At 37.1% G+C, this 23,398-nt stretch overlaps 1 protein-coding gene across 7 annotated transcripts in view; it reads right to left on the reverse strand.

Annotated features, from left to right (window-relative positions):
* Positions 1–2,670: 2,670 nt before the first annotated feature.
* The window catches only part of pbx3b (pre-B-cell leukemia homeobox 3b), a 196,296-nt gene continuing 175,568 nt past the window's right edge, over positions 2,671–23,398 (reverse strand). For 4 of the 7 annotated variants that reach the window (XM_053624780.1, XM_053624781.1, XM_053624782.1 and 1 more), the window contains 8 exons: positions 23,049–23,239; positions 22,263–22,398; positions 21,485–21,514; positions 14,999–15,164; positions 12,794–12,871; positions 12,190–12,302; positions 10,740–10,829; positions 2,671–4,552 (listed from right to left, as the gene is read on the reverse strand). In XM_053624780.1, coding sequence (XP_053480755.1) covers positions 4,460–4,552; positions 10,740–10,829; positions 12,190–12,302; positions 12,794–12,871; positions 14,999–15,164; positions 21,485–21,514; positions 22,263–22,398; positions 23,049–23,239 — 897 coding nt within the window. In that variant the 3' untranslated portion in view covers positions 2,671–4,459. The remainder of the gene's footprint in view (positions 4,553–10,739; positions 10,830–12,189; positions 12,303–12,793; positions 12,872–14,998; positions 15,165–21,484; positions 21,515–22,262; positions 22,399–23,048; positions 23,240–23,398) is intronic. The other 3 variants (XM_053624783.1, XM_053624785.1, XM_053624786.1) reach the window with 3 other exon arrangements.

A 23,398-nucleotide genomic window follows, 5' to 3' on the forward strand; every position in this document is an offset into this window, starting at 1 on the left:
CCATTGAGAACATTTTGTGAAAACCAGTCACCTATATTATTGGTATTAATTAAAGAATATATAAAATAAAGAAAGTGAGCCAACATTTATGACAAAGGAAATGCCGCTGTACATATGACGTACAGGCTGGTCTGTCTGCGCATAGCCATAATCCATAAATAAATGCTTCAGCTGACCGAATATTTAGTGCTCGCTTATTAGTGAAAGGATGTTCAAAGACTGGTATGATTTTCTTCAGAGAATGAATGCTGGCTTATAAATCTTTTTCATTTGACACCGTATCTTATTTTAACACTGTACACATAACGAGACACTTAAAACTATTTTTTAAAAATAGCAGTTTCTCTGTCTGACATGCCTGGTGTGCTTCCTTTTTTCCTCCACCATTTCGATGTCACACCATTTTCTTGTGACCTCACTTAATAGACACCTATTTCACATTTTCTGTAATTTGTCTCTAGCTTTTGACCTTTTCAGATGCTGCAACACTACTTAAATATTTTTTTATTTGTATAGAAGTCAAAATAACCACTGCCTTTCTGCCTTTATACTCATCATTAATTATGAGTCAAAATAACTCCTTTTGCCTTTCTGATTTTACTCTCATCATTCATTTCATGCTCCCATCTGTCTGTGCACTTGAACTATTATGGAGTTTGTTGGGAGTCACTAGATGTGAATGAGCTGTGTCAGGAATGCACTTTGCACTTTATATGTGTTCAACATACACACTCATGTTCAAAGAAAATCAGCATTTCCTAATCTTTTGTAAATCCGGTGAAAAATCGGTTTGTTTGACTTACATAAACATTTACACACCATTTTACAAAAAGTTTGATAAATGAAGCCCATTGTGTGAACATTTTGCATATCAGAACATATCAGAACTCCTTGGAAACATATTTTTTTAGCAATAATATAGATTTCATGTTTGGAGAAAGAAGGGTTGTGCATATGATCCCAAGAACAACATACCCAGTGAAGTAGACATGTGGGAGCATCATGATATGTGGCTGCTTCTCTACAAACAATACTAATGTATTACACGTCACCGAAGGAAACATGAATGAAGCGATGTACCAGGACATATTAGAGGATAATTTAATCTCATCAGCCAAGAAACTGTATTTGAAAAGAATATGACTATTTCAACAAGATAACAACCCCAAACATACAGACAAAATAACTCAAGACTGGTTTTTGAAAAATCTGCAATGACCAACAATTGCAATTGCCAACAACTGCTAACAACATATAGCCATGGGGAAAAAGAAAGTACATACTTGTTTTAGTTTTTAGTTATCAGGGCCTAAATAACAATTGTGTGGGCCTCATTCTCCTATAAACAAACAAATAACCTCAGGTGACAACAGAAACAAACAAACAAAAAACACAACAGATTTTAATATTAAAAAAAGTAAACCAACATTCAGAAATCAGGTGGGGAAGAAAAAGTGCACCCTATAATTCAGAAACATGTAGACCCACCTTTAGCAACATTAACTTGAAATAAACAGTTTCAGCCTCTCACATTGTTTTGGAGCAATTTTGACCCACTCTTCTTTACAATATTGCTTCAGTCCATTGATGTTTGAGGGCATTTGTTTATGCACAGCTCTCTTAAGTGAAATTTGAACTTTGACTTGGCCATTCCAAAACCTTCATTTTTGTAATCTTTAACCATTCAGTTGTCGATTTCTTGGTGTGCTTGAGATCATTGTTCTGTTGCATGATCGAATCTCGGCCCAGCTTAAGCTGCTTCAGCTGGACAGATGGCCTCACATTTGTCTCAAGAATATTCTGGTATAAAGTGGAGTCCATCATTGTCTCATTGACTTGTGGCTTTAAAACAAGCCCAAATCATCACCCTTCCAACACCATGCTTGTCAATTGGCCTGTGGTGTTTGTGGAGACATGCTATGTTTGGTTTTTGCCAAACATGGTACTGTGCATGATGACCAAACTTCTCCACCTTCAGTCCAAAGGATATTGTTCCAGAACATTTGTGATTTGTTCAGATGCAATTTTGCATAGCTAAGTTCTTATTCTTTAAGAACTTTAAGTGCCATATTCTTTTTGCAGAGAAGGGGCATTTTCCTAGCCAGCCTTCCATGAAAGCCATACTTGTTTGGTCTTTTTCTGATTGTGCTGTCATGAACATCAACATTTAATGTGCTAAAAGACGCCTGTAGGAACATGATGTAGCTCTTGGGGTTTTGTTTATAATGCTGAGCATTAAATGGTCTGACCTTGGACTGAATTTGCTGGGACATCCACTCCTGGGAAGATTAGCAACTGTCTTGAATAATCTCCATTTGTAAACATTCCTTCTCACTGTAGAATGGAGATGGCCTTATAACCCTTCCCAGATTGATGAACAGCAACAATTACTTTTCTGAGGTCATGGCTCCTTTCATGGTCCTTTCTTCTTGGCATGATGTAGACATGCACCTGAATGCTACAAAACACCAAACTACCAAAAGTTCTGCCTTTATAAAGGTAGTCACACTTCTTGCCGATTAACTAATCTTTTGCATTACTTTAGTAACACCTGGCTGCTAATTACTGTCTTAATGATTGTGGAACTAGGAAGAGTGCACTTATTTTTTCCCCACCTGGTATTTGAATGTTGATTTACTTTTTTTTGGGGGGGGGGGGGGCATGACTACATGTTCATAATGGGTTTTTTTTGCTTGTTTGTTTGTTTTTTGTGTCACCTGGGGTTATTTGCTTGTTTATAGAAGTTGGTGAGGACCATCCAACTGTTATTTTGTCACTGATAAATAAAAACATAGAATTGAAGGAGGATGTACTTTCTTTTCCCATGACTGTAAGTACTTATGTTGTTAATTTATGGTGTCTGAATACTTTATTCTTATCAATTAGGTTTTTTCTTTGTTTATGCTTATGAATACACACTTTTTGTTCATATTTATGAGTACAACATCAAAAGACATGACAAAAGACATGTAAATATGGAGATAGTATGCACTGGAAGTATATTAAATAACAAAATCAAAAGTGTCCAAATACTTATTTCCCCTCACTCTACAACTGATCTTAAGTATACATTGCTTCAAAAAACAAACAAACAAACAAAAAAAACAAAACCAAAAGTCAAAGTGTTCCACCATGAAAGGAAAAGGTGTTTATTCATGTTTGGAATTACACATAACTACCACAAGGAAGACTGTTCAGTCCAAGGTGTAGTCTGGTTAGAAAGAAATGCAAAACATCAGTAATACATTAGAATCACTGCCACAAATAAATGTTCATGATCTTTTTAAATCAGTTTCAGAAATCACATACAATGCAAAAAAAAAGAGAGAAAGGAAGTTGGGGACCTGTCAAACAGGGCCTGAAATGCACAGTTTTGAATACTGGACCATTTATGCACTACAATATTTTTTATCTTATTTATTTATTTGTTTTCTTATTTTAGTGAATTAGTAACAGGATGAGTAACATTTAAAATGTTTCACTACTTACAGCAGTTTAACAGTGTAAATTTCCATTCCAATGTTCTTAAACCACACCCTCCCCCAAAATTCTCTCACTCTCTATGGTATTATTGTCATTTTTTTGTAAGTCGCAATAAAGCAACTCATTTTCTTTGAAGATTAAAATATGCATTACATTACATGAGAGGGGTTTATTCAAAATGCACCCACATAACCTTACATAAAAAAATTACAATATGGAACAACTAAAATGGTGATGAGATTTTTGAGAGGTAGTCAGTGAGCGAGCTCTAAGCTAGAGAAATGTAGTAATGTTGGAATTCTATCAATTCTATTAGTATGAGTTAATGGAGCCATGTATTGATTTGTGAAATGTATAAATACTCTTAAGATTTATTATATACAAGAATGTTTTTCATTATGTCTCTGAATGGAGACATGCCAAAATAGAGTTCTTATACATACTGCCTAAATTGTAAGGTATATCGGATAGCATGTGAAACTCATTTCACTGATGGAATATTTTTTTCTCCCAAAATTTCCACAATTTTAATTTATTCTCCAAATCATCAAGTTCATCTTCTAATTTAGTGTGGTTATAAAAGAAAAGGGAAAATAATGAAATGCATATCATCTTTAAAATTCCCAAAACCGCCATCCAAAAAATATCTAAATTAAATGGGTTAAATTTGCTATCAGGTTTTATGTTCTAAATGTCTAAATGTGTACTTGCGAATGTAAATGAGATATGAAACATATCAATTTGCACATTCACAGAAAATAATACAAAATATACTGTGTAATTAACAAAAAAAATCTGAGAATGTAATAGTAAATATTCGTAAAATAATGGAGACATTGTCTGCTGAGACCAGAAAATTCAATTCCTAAGAGACATCAAAACGTTCAAATGTTCTGCTGAATGTATTTGTGAAGATGGCAGTTTGTGATGTCTCTGAATGATCAGTCTCCGATTGGTCAGTGTGTCAATGCAGAGATCAGTTCGAGGTATCAGAGTGCACACTACCGGGGCCTTCAGTAGGGGAGATTGCAGAGGATGGGGTCATAGCATCTTGCCATCCCCCATTAGCCTGCAGTAGAAAAAAATAAAGAGAATTCATTAACAAGATTTAGAAGTGAAGTGACATGAAATTGTGAATGTGAGAAGCAAAATATGTGCGAGACAACACAGTAATGAGCATATCAAACCAAAGTTCCCAAAATTACACACTGTTCCTCCTCAATTCATTAGACATCAGACCAAAGCATATGGAAAATGTTACATATCCATGGCAATTATATAACAAATATTTTTAACCATTTGAGTGTCTGACTTGAGGGGTGTATGCTTATGAGAAAGCATGATGGGTGTGAACATGCCTGTGTACAGTTGTCTGTATAGCCTAGATCCAAGCATACACTGTGTGAGATACCTCTTCATATGAAATTCCTAAGAATTTTTTTTTAGAGGTTGCAGTCGATTATGCTTTTCTGTGTCAGAAACTGAGTGTCCAGAATAGGTCGATAAATAAATTGAGCTGGCCTTTTTCAGCCACAGTGTCATGGTTAGGACTGAAATAGGAGAGTTGAGGAAGTCTGTTCAACCCTGATGACATGGATCATTCTCTGGTCACTGTAGGCTAGTGACCAGACGAGTAGGCAGCCTGACACCTTCATTTTCTGTCTGGGGGAATATTGGTGGGTGCGCATACACACACAAACACATATGCAGACATCTTGTGTTAGTGCTAATGGATTAATGGAGTGAGTGAACCAAGCACTATATCAGAGTGAGAAAGTGGATAACAGTGAGAGAGTTAGTGTACAAGTGTGATTTGCAAGAGCATGACACTTCTTCTGCACTGCTGCAGGCCACAAAGTCAAATCCCAAGACAGCATGAATATTTGCAATGGATACACTGCCACGTCCCACTGTTAAAACCTACCCATGTATTTTCATTTATAACACAAATTGTAATGTGGAATGCATAGTCAAAACCACACACAATGGCAGCACTATAATCCATCTAAACCATACAGTACACCGATTGGCCGTAACCTTTAAACCACCTGCTAAATATTGTGTAGGTACCCATTTTGCTGCCAAAACAGTTCTGACCCATAGAGGCATGGACTCCACAAGAACTCTTAAGATGTTCATCATATAAAAAATTATATATTATAAAAAAATTACAATATGGAACAACTAAAATGGTGGTGAGGTAGTCAGTGAGAGAAGCCTAAGCTAAATGTAGTAATGCTGGAATTATCAATTCTATCAGTATGAGGGAATGAAGCCATGTATTGATTTGTGAAATGTATAATACGCTTAAGCTTTATTATATACAAGAATGATTTCATTACGTCTCTGAATGGAGACATGCCAAAATAGAGTTCTTATACATACTGGCTTAATTGTAAGACTTGTATTTTGTGTTAAATAATAATAATAATAAAAAAATGTATATCCCACTGCCATGGTATCTGGCACCAAGACATTAGCAGCAGATACTTTAAGTCCTGTAAGTTGTGATGTGGGGCCTCCATGGATCAGACTTGTTTGCAGAGATGGGAAGTAACAAAGTACAAATACTTCATTACTGTAGTTAATGAGATTTTTCTGGTATCAGTACTTTACTTTCACTATTTATTTTTCTGACAACTTTTTACTCTCACTCCTTACATTTTTTGCACAAATATCTATACTTTATACTTCTTACATTTTCAAACCAGGCTCATTAGTTTTAGTATTTGGCAGCATGATCAATGTTATTTCTTGTCATTGCGCGCTTTTTCATTTTCTGGGTATCGTGCAGAACAAACGTAAGCTAGTCTACGAAGCTACCACTGAGCAAGGCAGAAGGCAACAAGAACAATGGCTAATGTTATGGATGAGAGACAGAGTTAGAGATGTCAACATGACTGAGAATAGAGACATTCCTGATCACCCATGTCCATATATGAGGGAGATGTTCGAAATTTTCTGCATCAAAAAGGATTTTTGGCGAATGCGTTGCAAATCAACTTAAAAAGCAGGAAGTGCTGGCTTTCAAGAATTCACAGTCGTATTTGAGAAAGCACATATAGGTAAATTACATGTTTTATTGTTATCTCTTTCTTGTCATGAGCCAATTCAATGTTTTCAGTAATAATAGTCTATTTACTATGTTTGCTAGGTCTGTAATGTTAGCATAAGTTCATATAGGTGCTTTACTGCTTCTCAATTTTAGTGCAGCATATGTGTTTGCTAATGTTAGCATTGGCATTGTGAAATGTTTTATTTAAAAGTAGGCATTTCAAGCTTTCTTTAGACATATGTTTCAAGTATTTGCTGATTTTCTGTTCATTTTTGAGACATTTCAGAAAGATTCTCACGGAGACAGAGACAGCTGACAGCACACCCTGTTTATTTTCTTTATTTTACAAAAGCACAAGGTTTTGTTGTTATTGTGAGTGTAGACAAATAAAATTAGACCCTTTCTAGTTTCTAATGATGTCTTACACTTATCTGTATGGCCAAAAAGTATGCTTGCACTCTAATTTTCTTTCTGTTTGGATTTCAATAAAATTTACAGTATAACACCTTTTGTCATTTTTAAAACATTATGACTATAGTCGTTTCCAAGGACAAGAGGATGTGGCCTAGGTGATGGCAAATAGTTTTTCTTTTTTCATCAGCTTAGTCTTTTCTCTGTTTGTGTTCTACATGGTGGTTGCTCAGCCTGGATACATTCATTAGCTAACAAAATTTTAAATTCAATTTTTTTTTTGTATCAATGTATTATATGATGTGAGGTCCAGTTACCAGCATGACACTAAAACAGGTAGTAGTAATGGCTAATTTTTACTTAAGTATGTCAGAGCTCATATTTCTTTACTTTAACTTGAGTGAAAAAATGTAGTTAGTACTTCAAATTTTACCTGAGTCTTTTTAAACATGAGTACCTGTACTTCTACTTGAGTGAAGGATGTGTGTACTTTTGCCATCTCTGCTTGTTTGTTCAACATATCCCACAGATGCTTGTTCAGATTGAGATCTGGGGAATTTGGAGACCAAGTCAACACCTTGAACTCTTTGTCATATTCCTCAAATCATTCCTGGACAATTTTTTTTGCAGTGTGGCAGGATGCATTAACCTGATGAAATAGGCCACTGCCATTAGGGAAAACAATTGTGGGGTGTACTTGGTCTGCAACAATGTTTAGGTAGGTGGTATGTGTCAAAAAAAAAAAAAAAAAAAAATATATATATATATATATATATATATATATATATATATATATATATATAAGTGAATTTGCTAATAAAGATAAGAAAAATATAAAACAATAATAAAGAAGAGCAATCACAACAGTTACAAGAAACACAAGGGTGAGGCAGACCACTCACTGTCACTCATACCGTGGCAGGCCTAGATATATTGTGCTGCTAATATTCAGCAGTCTTTATTTTCTCCTAGTAGGAGGGGAAGTTTATCACTGTTTGATAGATCGTCAAATGTTTGGTGTGTGCGTTTCATTTATGGGAAGAATTTTTCTCAGATGTCTGTGTATTTTGTGCATTCTGTTACGCAATGCAGCTCTGTCCCAATTGTGTTTTGGTTGCAATGTAGGCACAACCTTTCTTCCAGTGGAAGCCATGTTGTCTTGTGTCTGCCTGTTTCTATTGCTACGGTGCATCCACTGAGTCTGTACCTTTTAAGGTGCTTCTCAGTTTTTTATCTGTCAACATGCCTTTGTGGGGCCAAATAGCATTGTATTTTACTCTGTTGTTGTGTTTGGGTTTCCCAATAGTTGATGTAGTTTTGCTTCATTTGTGTTGTAATTTGGTCTAATCTGATTTGTTTGACTTTATTGTTCTAGTCTAAAGTGTCAGTGTGGTGGGGGTTTAGTAGGTGTTGGTGATCCTTCAGGGCTAAAGCTTCGGACAAGTCGAGACAGGGGACTGTTTTCTTTGATCAGCTCTTGGTATTGCAGGGCTTTATAATGATATGATTGGGGGGTCAGTGAGTTTTAGGTGTTTCCAGAATTTGATTGCTCATTTCTGTATTTTTATAATTAGCGGATATTTGCCTAATTCTGCCCTACATGCATTGTTTGTTGTGTGCCAATATACTTGTAGGATATTTTTACAGAATAGTACATGCAGGGTTTCAAATGGATGTTTTTCCCATTTGTTGAATTCTTGATTCGGCAGTGGACCTCACACCTCACTGCCATAGAGGACAGTTGGCTCAATTACTGATTCTAATACTTTCAGACAAATTCTAACAGGAATCTCTAAAGGGCATTGTCTTTTGAAGGCTTAAAATGCCCTGCGGTCTTTATCTCTCAGTTCATTCACTGCAGAGTTGAAGTTGCCCGTGGAACTGATTTTTAGTCCTAGATAGTGTTCCCTGGGGTCTGGATCTTTTCTGAACAGTCATGATTTTAGTCTTTTTGAGGTTTACGACCAGGGCCCAGGTCTGGCAGTGCTGATACAGCAGATCCAGGTTCTGCTGAAGGCCCTGTTCAGTGGGAGACAGCAGGACCAGGTCATCTGCGTAGAGCAGGCATTTGATTTCTGAGTTGCACAGAGTGTGACTGTGGGCTGCTGATCGCTCCAGGCTGGATGGCAGTTCATTTTTGTAAATGTTGAATAACCTTGGGCTTAGGCAGCGGCCCTGTCTCACTCCGCGCTCCTTGGGAAGATATCTTTTGCATCTATCTCTCTCTCTCACTCTCTCTCCCTCACTTGCTCTCTCTCGTGTGCTACGGGAGGTACTGAAAGCACAAACAGACACACACAAGTATGCTTGGGCTAATCTAATACAGGCCAGAATCACTCATCACCTGCCGATTCAACCCACCTCCTCTCCATCCACAACTGACACTTGACCATGTCCCTACAATCCCACATATGCTATTATGCATAGTCTAAAACATTACAGTTCACAATAAACACCCAAATGAGATTAACAAAATTTCTTAGCAAAAACTCCGAGATTATAATATATATATATATATATAGAGCCTACCTATCAGCCATAACATTAACACATATTTTTCCTCTCTCCATTACTCTACAAAGCTGCAGTGCATCGAATAGTGCATTTTATGATGCACTACATTTTGTGTACATCACTATATCACACATGTTGTGATGTCTACATGCACTGGGAGCAGTCCTATTTGATTCACATGCTGTCGAAACCCATTTTGTGCTGTCTATTTGACCCAAGCACATTCATCAACCCAACAGTAGTGAGAAAACACTGAAAATCACTGAAAGTCTCGTAAATGTATTGTTTTAGGATGTCAAGTAGAGGTGCAAGGTTTGCTGGTAGGCTATAAATTAGAAGCCAAAACGAACAGTAGGGGTTTTTGTCTTGTTTTACTACCTGCAAAGGCAACTGGTTGTGGATTCTGAACTCCTCAATGCTGTTGTTTATTAATTTTTTTGTTCTAAATGTGGCTCATCTCTGTATTTATTTATGAATTCCAATCTGGCCTTCCGATTCTTACTGCTGCTGAGTGGTCTGAATCTTGTGGTATGGCCCCTATATTTCTGCTTTCTGAGTTTTCTTCAAACTGTGGATTTTGATATCTTCAACCCTGCCCTGTGGAGGTCATTGGTGATGTCACTGACTGTTTTTTTATTATTATTTTTTTTTTACAGCTCTCACAATGTTTCAATCAACTGTTGATAGTTGGTTTCATTCTTTTTCAGGACATTCCAAATTGTTTCACTGCCTATGCCCGATGCTTGTGCACTGGGTCTGATCAATTTTCCCTCTTTTCTCAGCTTCAAAATGGCTTGCTTTTCTCCCATAGAAAGCTCTCTGGACTTCATGTAGATTAATCCTCTTTAACAATAATTGCAGTCTTTACAGGCGAAACCCATGGTTTAAACCAAGAGTAGACATTCAGAGCTATTAATTGTTTAAATTCTAACAGGGCACACCTTGACAACAAGAAATACCTGTCATTCACATGTTCCAATGTTTTTGATCACTCGAAAAATGGGTGGATTCAAACAAAAGGTGTCATAATTTGTTTAACTTAGGAAATGAAAGCTGAAATTCTGATTAGTCATATTCATCTTTTGATCTCAATTCCAAATGTCTTCAATGTATAGCAAAAACAAAATAATTGGCCTTGCTATTCCAATACTTTCAGAGGGGAATGTATATGAATTTATGTGGATGAGCTCCATCAAGTCTATAATGTCACTGATGTGTGCCCTATGCAGGTTGAAATGCATTCAAGATTATTTGTGATGTGTCAGTGTTTACTTACATCCAAGCTATGTGGACTGTACATGGAGTTGCCCCCCAGATCATCACTGTATCCTGCTGTCTGACTGATAACATGTCGCAGGGTATCCACCTGCAGAGAACATAACAGGAAGTAAAGCCTATCAAGTTGTGTATCAGGAATACAGGAAATATCAGAAACATATATGCTTTTGTGCTAACACATTAAACACTCAGGTCTAAACAGTGGAGGGATTATTGGACTGGATTAATCGAATTAAAGGTGGAAGCAAAGCAAAAACAAAGTAGCAAATTCACTATTTCAATCCAGTGAACTGCAGTCTATTATAAATCTGAATGTTAGCATTTCTTATCATCTGCGATTATGTAAAAAATATTGTACTTATCTAATTATCTTTGTCATCTCATTTCTACAAGTGGCTAGGCTACATGTTAAGTACTTTGAATACTATGATGCATCCTATGAATTAAACCTTACCATTGTTACAGTAGAAAGATGTTTTTTCCATGGTCTGCCATGCTAGTTAATTGACTGAGCCACTGATCTGAACTGAGCTGATGAAACTATGTCTTTGTTATAACATTTACATCAGGTCATTGGTCAGTTGCTATATATTTTTTTCTAACTAACTCTCTACTATGACTATATTTAAATAAAATACTGTAAGTAAATAAAATATGGAAATGTATTTAGTGTATGAATTTGTGCAAAGTGTAGATATATGTTACTTTTTGTAAACAGCATTTCTTTGAAAGCACAGAGCTTTCATAACAAAAACAGACATGGAACTGTATAATGACAAATATTCACATTAATTACATGGATCTGTGTTTTGAAGTCAGTAATATTACATGATGCAGCATGTTAAAAAGCAATCGTAACATGCCATAAACAAATTTGATTTTTAACAATCATCTGTAACTATATTATCACAGTTCAAAAAACCCTCCTTCCCATTTGAAAATAATTTTCTAATGACGATGAGATGTATATCAAAGTAAATAATTTATAGAACAACACAGTTATACAGAGACAGGAAAGAATACAGATGCTTGAAGGAAAGGAAAGTTACATACACTCAATACCAACCCAAGAGCGAAAGTCAGAGCCAAATGCATTTGTAACATCACCTGTAAAATAGGATCTGTTCCAGAGGTGGGATCAATTTATTAACTCTAATGATAATGTGCTTTTATTGGCTACTGTAAGCCAAGATAAAAATAATTAATTGAAGGGCACTGATGGATTGTTCAAATTGTCTGTCCATGGCCACTCCATGCATCAGTTATCAACAATTAATAATCTTTTGCTAAAATGGGACTTGGGAGAGAGTATACAATTCAATGAGATTTGTGAATGTGGTTATCTGTAAATTGGTGGTGGTTTTTTTGAGGCTGCACTGAGGATGACTTGCTAACTAATAGATTCTCTGTTCTGGCATAAAGCTCCAGTCCCTGTACGTAGAGCCTACCTGTGACTGCACATTGGCTCCGACTTGTGCCCCTTGGTAAGAATCCCCATTCGGATTCTGCATGCTCATGAACATGTTCCCCGAGTTTGGGAGGTTAAAAGAACTTGACGAACCTGGAAAGGAAAAATGTAAGGGTCTAAATGACTTTAGAGACTAAGAAAGAGAAGGGGATTTACACACACACACACACACACACACACACACACACACACACACACACACACACAGACACACACATACATACATACATACTTACATACTTACTACAGCTACTACCACACCACACATAAAGCCAAAAAATGCAAGCAACTAGAGTGTGGCAAAGGAGAAAAGAACTGACGAAATTGAAGAAAGAAAAGAGATTAAACCGACCAATATTATGGTCTATACTATATACTACACAACCTAAGATTCAAATACAAATGAACCAACAAATAATACAATAAATAAATTAACATCAGACATACACAAAGATTGTGTATGGGAATAGCAGCCCACCCTCCACAGGGTTTCATATCACCTGCTATTCTAAATGACTAGTATGTAAGGGATCATGTAGCAATGACAATAAAAACAGATAGATGCTAATGGAAAAGGTCAGTACCAGTAAACATGCTGGTTAAAAGAGTGTTTTTGTTCTCTGCCGAATCCAGCTGAAATTCTTCATCTTTCATCTGGAATCCTGGATGCAAGAAAAAGGGGATCCCTTTAAATCTCTTGCCCACAAAGCCTAAGGGACTCGGCCATATCCGCAATATACTCTTCTGTTTAATATGTTCTTTTAGTGGCAGTGGTATACTGCATCATGCTACTAGTCTTCTAATGGTAACACCTTAATGCACAGGAGTATGGTGAAATGGGACAGTGAGAGTAGTATAGAACCATTTTTTTTCTTTTCTCTTTTCAGTATATACAGAACAGAGCTTAATCTTGTCTGCTTAACTTTACTTGTCTTGTATAACATGTACAGTATCTCACAAAAGTGAGTACACCCCTCACATTTTTGTAAGTATTTGATTATATCTTTTCATGTGACAACACTGAAGAAATGACACTTTGCTACAATGTAAAGTAGTGAGTGTACAGCTTGTATAACAGTGTAAATTTGCTGTCCCCTCAAAATAACTCAACACACAGCCATTAATGTCTACACCGCTGGCAACAAAAGTGAATACACCCCTAAGTGAAAATGTCCACACTGGGCCCAAAGTGTCAATATTTTGTGTGGCCACCATTATTTTCCAGCACTGCCTTTACCCTCTTGGGCATGGAGTTCACCGGAGCTTCACAGGTTGCCACTGGAGTCTTCTTCCAGTCCTCCATGATGACATCACGGAGCTGGTGGATGTTAGAGACCTTGTGTTCCTCCACCTTCCGTTTGAGGATGCCCCACAGATGATCAATAGGGTTTAGGTCTGGAGACATGCTTGGCCAGTCCATCACCTTCACCCTCAGCTTCTTTAGCAAGGCAGTGGTCATCTTGGAGGTGTGTTTGGTGTCGTTATCATGCTGGAGTACTGCCCTGCGGCCCAGTTTCCGAACGGAGGGGATCATGCTCTGCTTCAGTATGTCACAGTACATGTTGGCATTCATGGATCCCTCAATGAACTGTAGCTCCCCAGTGCCGGCAGCACTCATGCAGCCCCAGACCATGACACTCCCACCACCATGCTTGAGGCTAGGCAAGACACACTTGTCTTTGTACTCCTCACCTGGTTGCCGCCATACACGCTTGACACCATCTGAACCAAATAAGTTTATCTTGGTCTCATTAGACCACAGGACATGGTTCCAGTAATCCATGTCTTTAGTCTGCTTGTCTTCAGCAAACTATCTGCAGGCTTTCTTGTGCATCATCTTTAGAAGAGGCTTCTTTCTGGAACGACAGCCATGCAGACCAATTTGATACAGTATGCGGCGTATGGTCTGAGCACTGACATGCTGACCCCCGACCCCTCAACCTCTGCAGCAATGCTGGCAGCACTCATACGTCTATTTCCCAAACACAACCTCTGGATATGACGCTGAGCACGTTCACTCAGCTTCTTTGGTTGACCATGGCGAGGCCTGTTCTGAGTGGAACCTGTCCTGTTTAACCGCTGTATGGTCTTGGCCACCGTGCTGCAGCTCAGTGTCAGGGTCTTGGCAATCTTCTTATAGCCTAGGCCATCTTTATGTATAGCAACAATTCTTTTTTTCAGATCCTCAGAGAGTTCTTTGCCATGAGGTGCCATGTTCAACTTCCAGTGACCAGTATGAGGGAGTGTGTGAGTGATGACACCAAATTTAACACACCATATCCCCATTCACACCTGAGACCTTGTAACACTAACAAGTCACATGACACTGGGGAGGGAAAATGGCTAATTGGACCCAATTTGGACATTTTCACTTAGGGGTGTACTCACTTTTGTTGCCAGTGGTTTAGACATTAATGGCTGTGTGTTGAGTTATTTTGAGGGGACAGCAAATTTACACTGTTACACAAGTTGTACAGTCACTACTTTACATTGTAGCAAAGTGTCATTTCTTCAGTGTTGTCACATGAAAAGATATAATCAAATATTTACAAAAATGTGAGGGGTGTACTCACTTTTGTGAGATATTGTATGTTGTGGAAGGCACTATAGTGAAGTGTAATTCTCTAGTCTAAGAGAACTTGCTATCATATCATCAAGACAAACTTGTGCAAGGAATCAGGAAAGGAAATGGAAACTGCTTTGAGACAATGTCTATTGTAAAAAGCGCTATACAAATAAAGTGAAAAGGAGAAATAGGGTGGTGATGGTCCAGGTTCAGTAATGCTTACCAGAATTGGGTGTAGTGGGGGAGTTGGTCTGACTGTTCTGCACGGCAGCAGCCACAGCATGTGCTGCGTTCACAGCAGTTTTGGCAGCATACAGATTGGCCTCCTCTTGGAACTTGCCGATGTTCTTCTTGTAACGTATCCTCTTGTTGCCAAACCAGTTAGATACCTGGGGGAGAAAAAGTAAAAAAAGGGGGTTGGGAGAGGAGAGGGAAGGGTGTCAGATGTCAAGGTGGACAAGGCACTGTGCACCACACAGTGTGATCACTTCAAGCTGTTTCGTTCAGGTCCATCAAGTTGATGGTCCCCAGCCTCGTGCAGTAATTTCCGTTTGGCTCACAGACTAATTAAGCGATTATCAGACAGAGCTTGTGCACTATTATGCATGAGAGCATGACATGCTCTCTGTTTGTCTCTAGACAAAACCAACACACCAGAGAGTGCTTGTCTTGTGACAGTGAGTTCAGTGCTGCTCTGCCACCAAAGCTGCAACTGAAGATGGCAAAGTTTTTTCAAAGATGGAAAGAATCCTTGGTTTGCAATGGGACAAAATTTTCCATTATATAGGTTTTTGGTAAAGTATTAATTTCCCTTCCTAAAATTGTTATGTTTATGCCTGAAATTAAATCTAGTAGTATTATTAAGCAATTTAAATTACATTTTATTAATTTTAATCATGCAATTTTCCTTAGACCTCTTAGATTTATAGTACACATATTACAGTAAATAAAGTTTCACAATAAACTATTTCATATAGAAAACCTTAGCGTCCTCCTACAACATTTACCTCATACATTTATAACAATAGTATAAAAACTGAGACCACTGAAAACAATAAGATCTAGGTCACATGGGCACCAGAAGTGTCAATGCTTGCACTGCAATAACTGTGGAATGATAAAGAGATTATGGGTTGTTTCTTAATAACCCTATACATTACAGAGGCCTGTCACTATGGCTATTTCTTCTGTCATATTTCTGCACTGACTGGGCCAGGCAGAAAGCCCAAACCACTGTAATGAAGCTTTATTTAATTTTCACTGCATTTCCTCTTTAATATCTTGAAGAGCTGCAGCCATGCTATGCCAAAGCTAGTAAATTTACATGGCATCTGATCAGTGCTACTCCACCATTTCTAAAACTTTAATATCTAGGCAATTAAAATTAATGACTGCTCAGCCAAAACCCCCACAGTTGGCAGGAATTTGCTTTGATATTAATTGTTTGATGGGTTTACATAGAGGTTAAACTAACAAGCAAGGTTTAATCAGATATAATGAATGCAATAGCCATCATCCTTCTTGGCTAATCTGCTTAGAGTTAGGGTCAGGGTAAAATTCACATTTAAGCTGTAAACTGTTAGGCTTCTCTAATTATTCAGCCAAATGGAGCAATATCACTTATATTGTGCCTGGGACATATGTCTGGAATTTGAACTTACAAAGAAAAAAGAAAAGAAAAGTAACTTAATGAAAAAATATCTAAAGATAAAAAAGAAACATATTTTATAAAGAAGAGTTAAATTGTCTAACCCATGTAAAGGATTACATAACAAGACATAAAATCCTACACATTTGGTGTTCGTTCTTGGTCAATCAGGTTGTGTTTTTTTGTACATGATTATTTTAAAGGCATTCACGTGTCTGCCAGGACTCAGTCCACTGAACCTGTAGAGTGAAAAAAGGCCAAATCAGTGTTACGGTCCTGTATACATCCAATATATTAACATGGTATGCTGAAGAGAAAAGAATCACACATACGAAATTATGTTCCAGACTGAGTGGAAATCATTCACTGACAAATCAATATGAATTATCTATATGGAAAAGTATCTGTGTCTTAAGAAATTGTGCAAGAGAGAAGAATGAAATGGCAACAAAAAGATTCACATGTAGTAATCACCAAGTGAATACACACTCTTAAAAATGTTTGTACCATCTAAGTGAAATTATTTAACCCTCCTATTATGTTATGGGTCAATTTGACCCATTTCCACATTTGAGATGTTTGAAATACTGGTTAATCTCTCTTTTTCTTTGACTTTTTTTTTTTACTTTTTACTTTCCTCATTTAGGGTCATGAACTTGTATGCAAATATTTATTCTTATGGACAAGCCATAATAAAGGTTTACTGTTTTAAGTTGTTCTTTACTGTTTTACTGTGGAAGTCATTTTGGCCCATAATATAATAGATGTAACTTTTTCCCCCATTATAATAGGAGGGTTAAATGGAAATTTATGCCAAAATAGCAAATGGAGTTCAGCCATCCTCGAATTGATAAACACCACATTACACTATATTCACTGCATAAAATGGCAAAGGGCTTCATCCAAAAAACGTGTGTGTGTGTGTGTGTGTGTGTGTGTGAGAGAGAGAGAGAGAGAGCGAGAGAGATACAATTTCAGACTTTCAATCAACTGATCACTACAGCATGCAACACTGACCACTAGGCTGAATGACCTCTGCTGTGTTCAAGTAATGTTTTATTTCTGTATTTCTGCAACTCAAACTCGGGTTTGGTTTCCCATTGGAGAGGGAAGCCAGTGGGCTTCTAGTAAATAATTCAGCTCGCCACCCTCATGCTTGGCTCCATACACTGCTAAAGTTAATGCAAGGGAATAGGATAGGTTTATATACCATTGGATGTATGCAGCTTTTCTTAAGGAACTCATACAACATGACCCACATATGAGGAAAATAAAACTGCCAAAAGTGGATACAGTAGCTGTTGAATATTCAATAACAAATGTTAAATAATGAATAATAAATATTACTGCATTACTTTGCTAACACATTACCTCACAACTCAGCTACATTTATAAGCTGACATATTGATAAGCATCACTTGTTTTAACCCCAGGAGTATCATAGTAGAATAAGTCAACCTAACTGGCTATTGACAAACATTTTCACTTCTACTCATGCTCACCCAGTCTGCAAAAGACATTAATGATCATCTAAAAAGGCCCTTCTATATGGTTGTGTATGAACAAATATTTAAATTTTAATTCTGAGCAGATTTATGCACTTACATGTACAAATGTTTAAATTTCATAATCATCATTACATTCACGAATATCAGTAACAAATGGAATCTAGCATCCCAAACTCTTTGTTGGTTCAATTTAAGAACAAGAAATGACTTGAAATTTAGAAATGTAAATCACTCATTCATACATTCATCTTCAATAACCGCTTTATCCTGGTCAAGGTTGTAGTGGCTCCAGAGTCTATCCCAGAATTGTCCAAAGCTAAGAAATACAATGGGGGAAATAAGTATTGAAGGTTTCAACATTTTTTTTTCCAGTAAATACATTTACAATGAGGCTATTCACATGAAGTATTAACTCAAGAAATCCAGAAATATAAAGAATTCACAACATTAAAGTCCATAAATAAAGTTATGTGTAATAAAGTGGAATGACACAGGAAAAAAGTATTGAACACGATAAGAAAAAGCAGTTCTCAAAGGCAAGGTAAGGTAAGGAACCAGCTGAAATCCGTAAGTAATTATAGCCCTATCTGTGCAAATTAATATCAGCTGGGCTAGTAAATTGATGGTCTATAAAAAGGCTTTTCATTACCAAGGTGTCAACCAATAAACATCTCATGATGGGTAAAAGCAAAGAGCTCTCCTAAGACCTTCCGAACCTTACTGTTGCGAAACATATTGATGGAATTGGATACAGACGTATTTCAAAACTTCTGAATCCTCCCGTAAGTACCATTGGGGCCATTATCCGCAAGTGGAAGCAACATCACTCTGCACATGCACCTGCAGTCATAAATCCTGCACCTCGCAGGGTTTATGACTAGGGAGTCAGAAGAATAGTCAGAAGAGTAGCCTAAGAGCCAAGGACCACTTGGAAAGAGCTCCAGAGACACTTGGAGGCAGCAGGTGCCATCATCACAGAGAAAACAATAGGCAATGCATTCCACTGCTCATGCTCACCACGCAAGACTCCATTACTAAAGAAAAGGCATGTCAAAGCTGGTTTAATGTTTGCTACAACTCATTTGGACAAGCCTATGAAACACTGGGAGAGTGTAGTCTGGTCAGACGAAAGCAAAATTTTACTTTTTGGCTGTCATACTACACACCATGTTTGGAAAAGAAATGACACTGCACATAATCCTAAAAACACTATACCAATAGTGAAGTTTGGAGGTGGAAGCATCATGGTGTGGGGCTTTTTTTCATCGCATGGTACTGGCAGACTTCATATAATTGAAGGAATGATGAATGGAGCCCTTTACTGGGAGATTTGTGAGAAGAATCTGGTCCCATCCAGCAGGATGACGAAGGTGTTAGAATAGCCCAGTCAATCACCTGACTTGATCCAATTGAACAAGATTTAAAGACAATATGTTTAGAAGAATGGGCCAAAATCACACCTGAATGCTGTGGCAAATTAATTTCTTCATACAGAAATTGTCTTGAAGCTATCATTACAAACAGAGGTATCCACTAAGTATGAAATAAATTTCATTTAGCGTGTTCAATACTTTTTTCCTGTCATTCCGCTTTAATACACATAACTTCATTTATGCACTTTAATGTTTGGATTTCTTAATATGTGTGGATTCTTCAGTTAATACCAAAGTCTGGTGAAAATTTCATGTGAATTGCCTCATTGGTAATATATTTACTGAAAAAAAAAATGTTGAGACGTTCAATATTATTTCCCCCACTGTAATAGTAACATTCAAATTGTATGGCTTTAGTGCCAAACACTATAGCTAGCTATTAAAGTGATAAAATAATGGCTACTTGCCAAGTACAATAAACAGCAAAACAATAATAATAAAAAAGAAAAATAAATAATAATAAATTGTATGCGAGGATGAATTGCTACACTGCAAAAAATATGTTGAATATAGTCAAACTGAATTAGTATCTCCTATTATAAGGTCGCAAGAAACCAAATATATGATCATTAAACATATTTCTAGATAATATTACTAATTTGTAGGCTGTGGTAGCTCAGTGGCTAAGATATTGGCCAACTGATCACAAGGTCATAAGTTCAAATACCACTACTGCCAAGCTTCCACTGCTGGGCCCTTGAGCAAGGCCATTAACCTTCAGTTGTACTGTATCAATGAGATAAATATAAATTGCTCTGGATAAGGGCATCTGCCAAATGCTGTAAATGTAATCTGAAGCTTAAATTAGTCTTGTTATATTGGCAGATTTGTGTAATTTTAAGCATTTATTTCCAGAAATTAATAATATTTAAAAAAAAAATTCTGCCAATAGAATATGAAAATTTAAAGTTTGAAATTTGTAAAACCATCTATAATAGTTATTTAACTTTTGATTTATAATAATCTCATAATAATCTCATTTCCATATTCAAGATATTTTCACTTAAGTTATAATTTTGTGCAGTGTACAGAAAAGCAGAGTTTTGCAGTGCTTCAGCTTTTAAACAAGGCGACCATCACAATCTCAGATTTTGTGTAAAACTTATTGAACTCACGGTTACTTTACATTTACTTAAGTGGCTTTTAAATAAAATTAGCTAGTAAATGAATAAATGTGTTTTTATATGTACATTTGTTTGTTATTCAAGTAAATAATGTACATAGAAAAAAACATACTTTTGCTCTTCATACTTGCTGCCAGTCAACAGTGTGGACACACTACATAAAATAAAAAATAAAAAAACACAGAGGAGATTTTGTAAGTTTTGATATGAGAGTACTTGGCCATTGCTTTTCTGAATTAGAGATCCTCAAAATAGTGTGCCCTTCAAATCTACTAAATGCTTTTAGAATGCGTTCACTGGATCCTCCTGGGGGCTCTTCAACTAAGTTCATGTGAATTTTGTTAGAGCCACCTTAAATCCTAATGTGCTTGATTGGCTGACTTGTTTCTATGGTACCCCATTTAATGGTGGTGTATAAAGGGAAAGAGTTCTCCAGTACAAGAAAAACCCAAAAAACATTAACAACAGCCATTAAAACACAAACCACAATGCAATAGTTCCCAGGCACCAACATTCTAAAGGCAGCATATTTGTGCAACGCAGAATAACTGACTATTGATCATAGCACTCAAATACATGAGATATTTTCTAATAGAATTAAACACAGGTACCTCTCATTATCACTGTGTAGCAAACATGGAACATAAACTGGGACATGTAATCAAGGTGGAATTTTGTAGCTAATTTAACCTGATTTGATTAAAAGATCAGTAAGTGGTCTATCACAGGTCAGTGTTTTGTGCTAATGGGTCCTGTATATATGCAATATTTAATGCTGCACTAAAAGACATTTAGTAAAATCAAAAAAGTGTCAGTTCAGGTACATTGCTGGGGGTGGTGATTACATCTGTTTGTATTCTGAGTTTTGATTAATGCACAAAATGGGTATTATATATATATATATATATATATATATATATATATATATATATATATATATATATATATATATATATATAAACAGAACAAGAGTGGAACAGGAGAAGTCTGACATACCTGTGCCACTGTGATGGTGCTTCCCACCCCCTGAAGGCAAAAAAAAATGGCTTTTACAGTATCTGACTCCTCAGTGGCCCTCCACAACCCCCTCCCCACAGAAAAAATAAACATTTACACATGACAAACAATTTCTGTAGAACATGCTGGGACCTGCAGGTTAACATTAGACATTGTAAAAGACCACCAATGTGGCTTCATGTGCTAAAACAATTTTTGTCTGTGGGGAAATGGATGAGGGGGGCACAACTGCCTTCAGGTATATGTTAACTTAGTGTTTTTGGAGTGGGACAATCACTTTGGTTGTGACATTTCATCCAGCCATCTCTGTTGCTTCGTCACTCTTACAAACAGCCACACACATGCAGGAAGGCACTCACATGGTTACTGAAAGGCATAGCAGCTAACAAGGGATTTTACGAACAGTGGTGCATGTGATGCTATGGCTACAGGCTGGTCTTTCCTCAAAACTCAGTGAAACTCAATGATGAGAACAAAGAAACGGAAGTTTTGGGGTCCAGTATTAAACTCACACTCTCAACCACCCCAACCTTCAAATGATCTCCATTCTTATTTAGGCTACTACATAGATAATATTTTTCTGTTATCAAAATTAGTTACTAATTGATAGCAGTATTGTTTGCATATATTTACTTATTAGGAACACACTGCTTTGGCTTTTGAGGCTTCACTTAGTCATTCCGTCTCTGAACCTTGGTACATCTTTGTTGTCTGTAAGTTTAGGCCATTAGGGAACTAATGGAATGGTAGTTCTCACCTGGGATACTGTAATGCTGCACTTTTTAGCCAGTTCTTCTTTGGCTTCTTCACTGGGGTAGGGGTTGCTGAGGTGGGAGTAGAAGTACTCATTCAAGATCTCTGTTGCCTGCTTGCTGAAATTACGTCTTTTTCGTCTGAGATGGAGTGAGGGAAGAAGAGAAGAGGAAAGTAAATATTAAGAATAACATAAATGTGTCAGTTTGAGCTGAGATAACTGCACAGGGTCTGACTCAAAGAGCTGAAGGAAAATGAGGGGACAAGAGACATGAGGGGACATGAGAAAAAACACTCCGCATTTGAACTTGGAAGACACATACACACACACACACTCACACACACACACACACACAATTTACTGGACAAGCTTATAATGTGCAATGTTTCATGGAGACAGGTTCTCTCACTCTTTCTCTCTCTACCTGTTCTTTCTCTTTCTTTGATGGAGGGATTAAAATTCATTTGTGTATATCTCATAATAATAGAAAAAAAAAACTACCATCACAGACAACTGAGTACTGCTCTACTGCTGTAATCTAGAGTGCCTGCTGATGGCCTCCTATCCAGCAAACACAAATGACTTCATCTAAAATTAAGTCTAATCTAAAGTGCTTTTGAAGTGCACAGCCTGGCAGTGCTCAGGCCATCTGTCGACCACTATTACGTCTGTCTGTCATTTATTGTATATAATTTCAATAACAAATAGATGTGTATTTGGGGGAGTGGTGGGTGCTGGGTCAGATTCACTCTGCAGATCAAACTTAAAATGTTTCATTCAAAAACAGACCTGGCATCAAGGAAGCGAGACCTCAGGATCATGACAGCTTCACAGGTGCTTTGTTTGAGCTGCATCTGGATGGAACTGAACTTGCGATGGATGATGCTGACCATACGCTCAATCTCTTTCGGTGAGATGGGCCGTGTACGTGACTGCTCCCGTAACAGGTTCATCACATGGGTTGTGAATTCGTTACATGCCTGTGGTAGAGGTCAGAGAATCTTGATTGCAATTTTTATGACTTATTTATGAATTGTCGATAGCTAGTTCTTTAGGTTTGGAAATGAGCTAATGGACCTTCTTTTCACTTTGTTTCAACCACAGTGATTTGGTAATACACTATATAACCAAAAGTATGT

Source organism: Ictalurus furcatus, chromosome 5 (assembly GCF_023375685.1).
Source record: "Ictalurus furcatus strain D&B chromosome 5, Billie_1.0, whole genome shotgun sequence".
In the NCBI taxonomy this organism is placed as follows: Eukaryota; Metazoa; Chordata; class Actinopteri; order Siluriformes; family Ictaluridae; genus Ictalurus; species Ictalurus furcatus.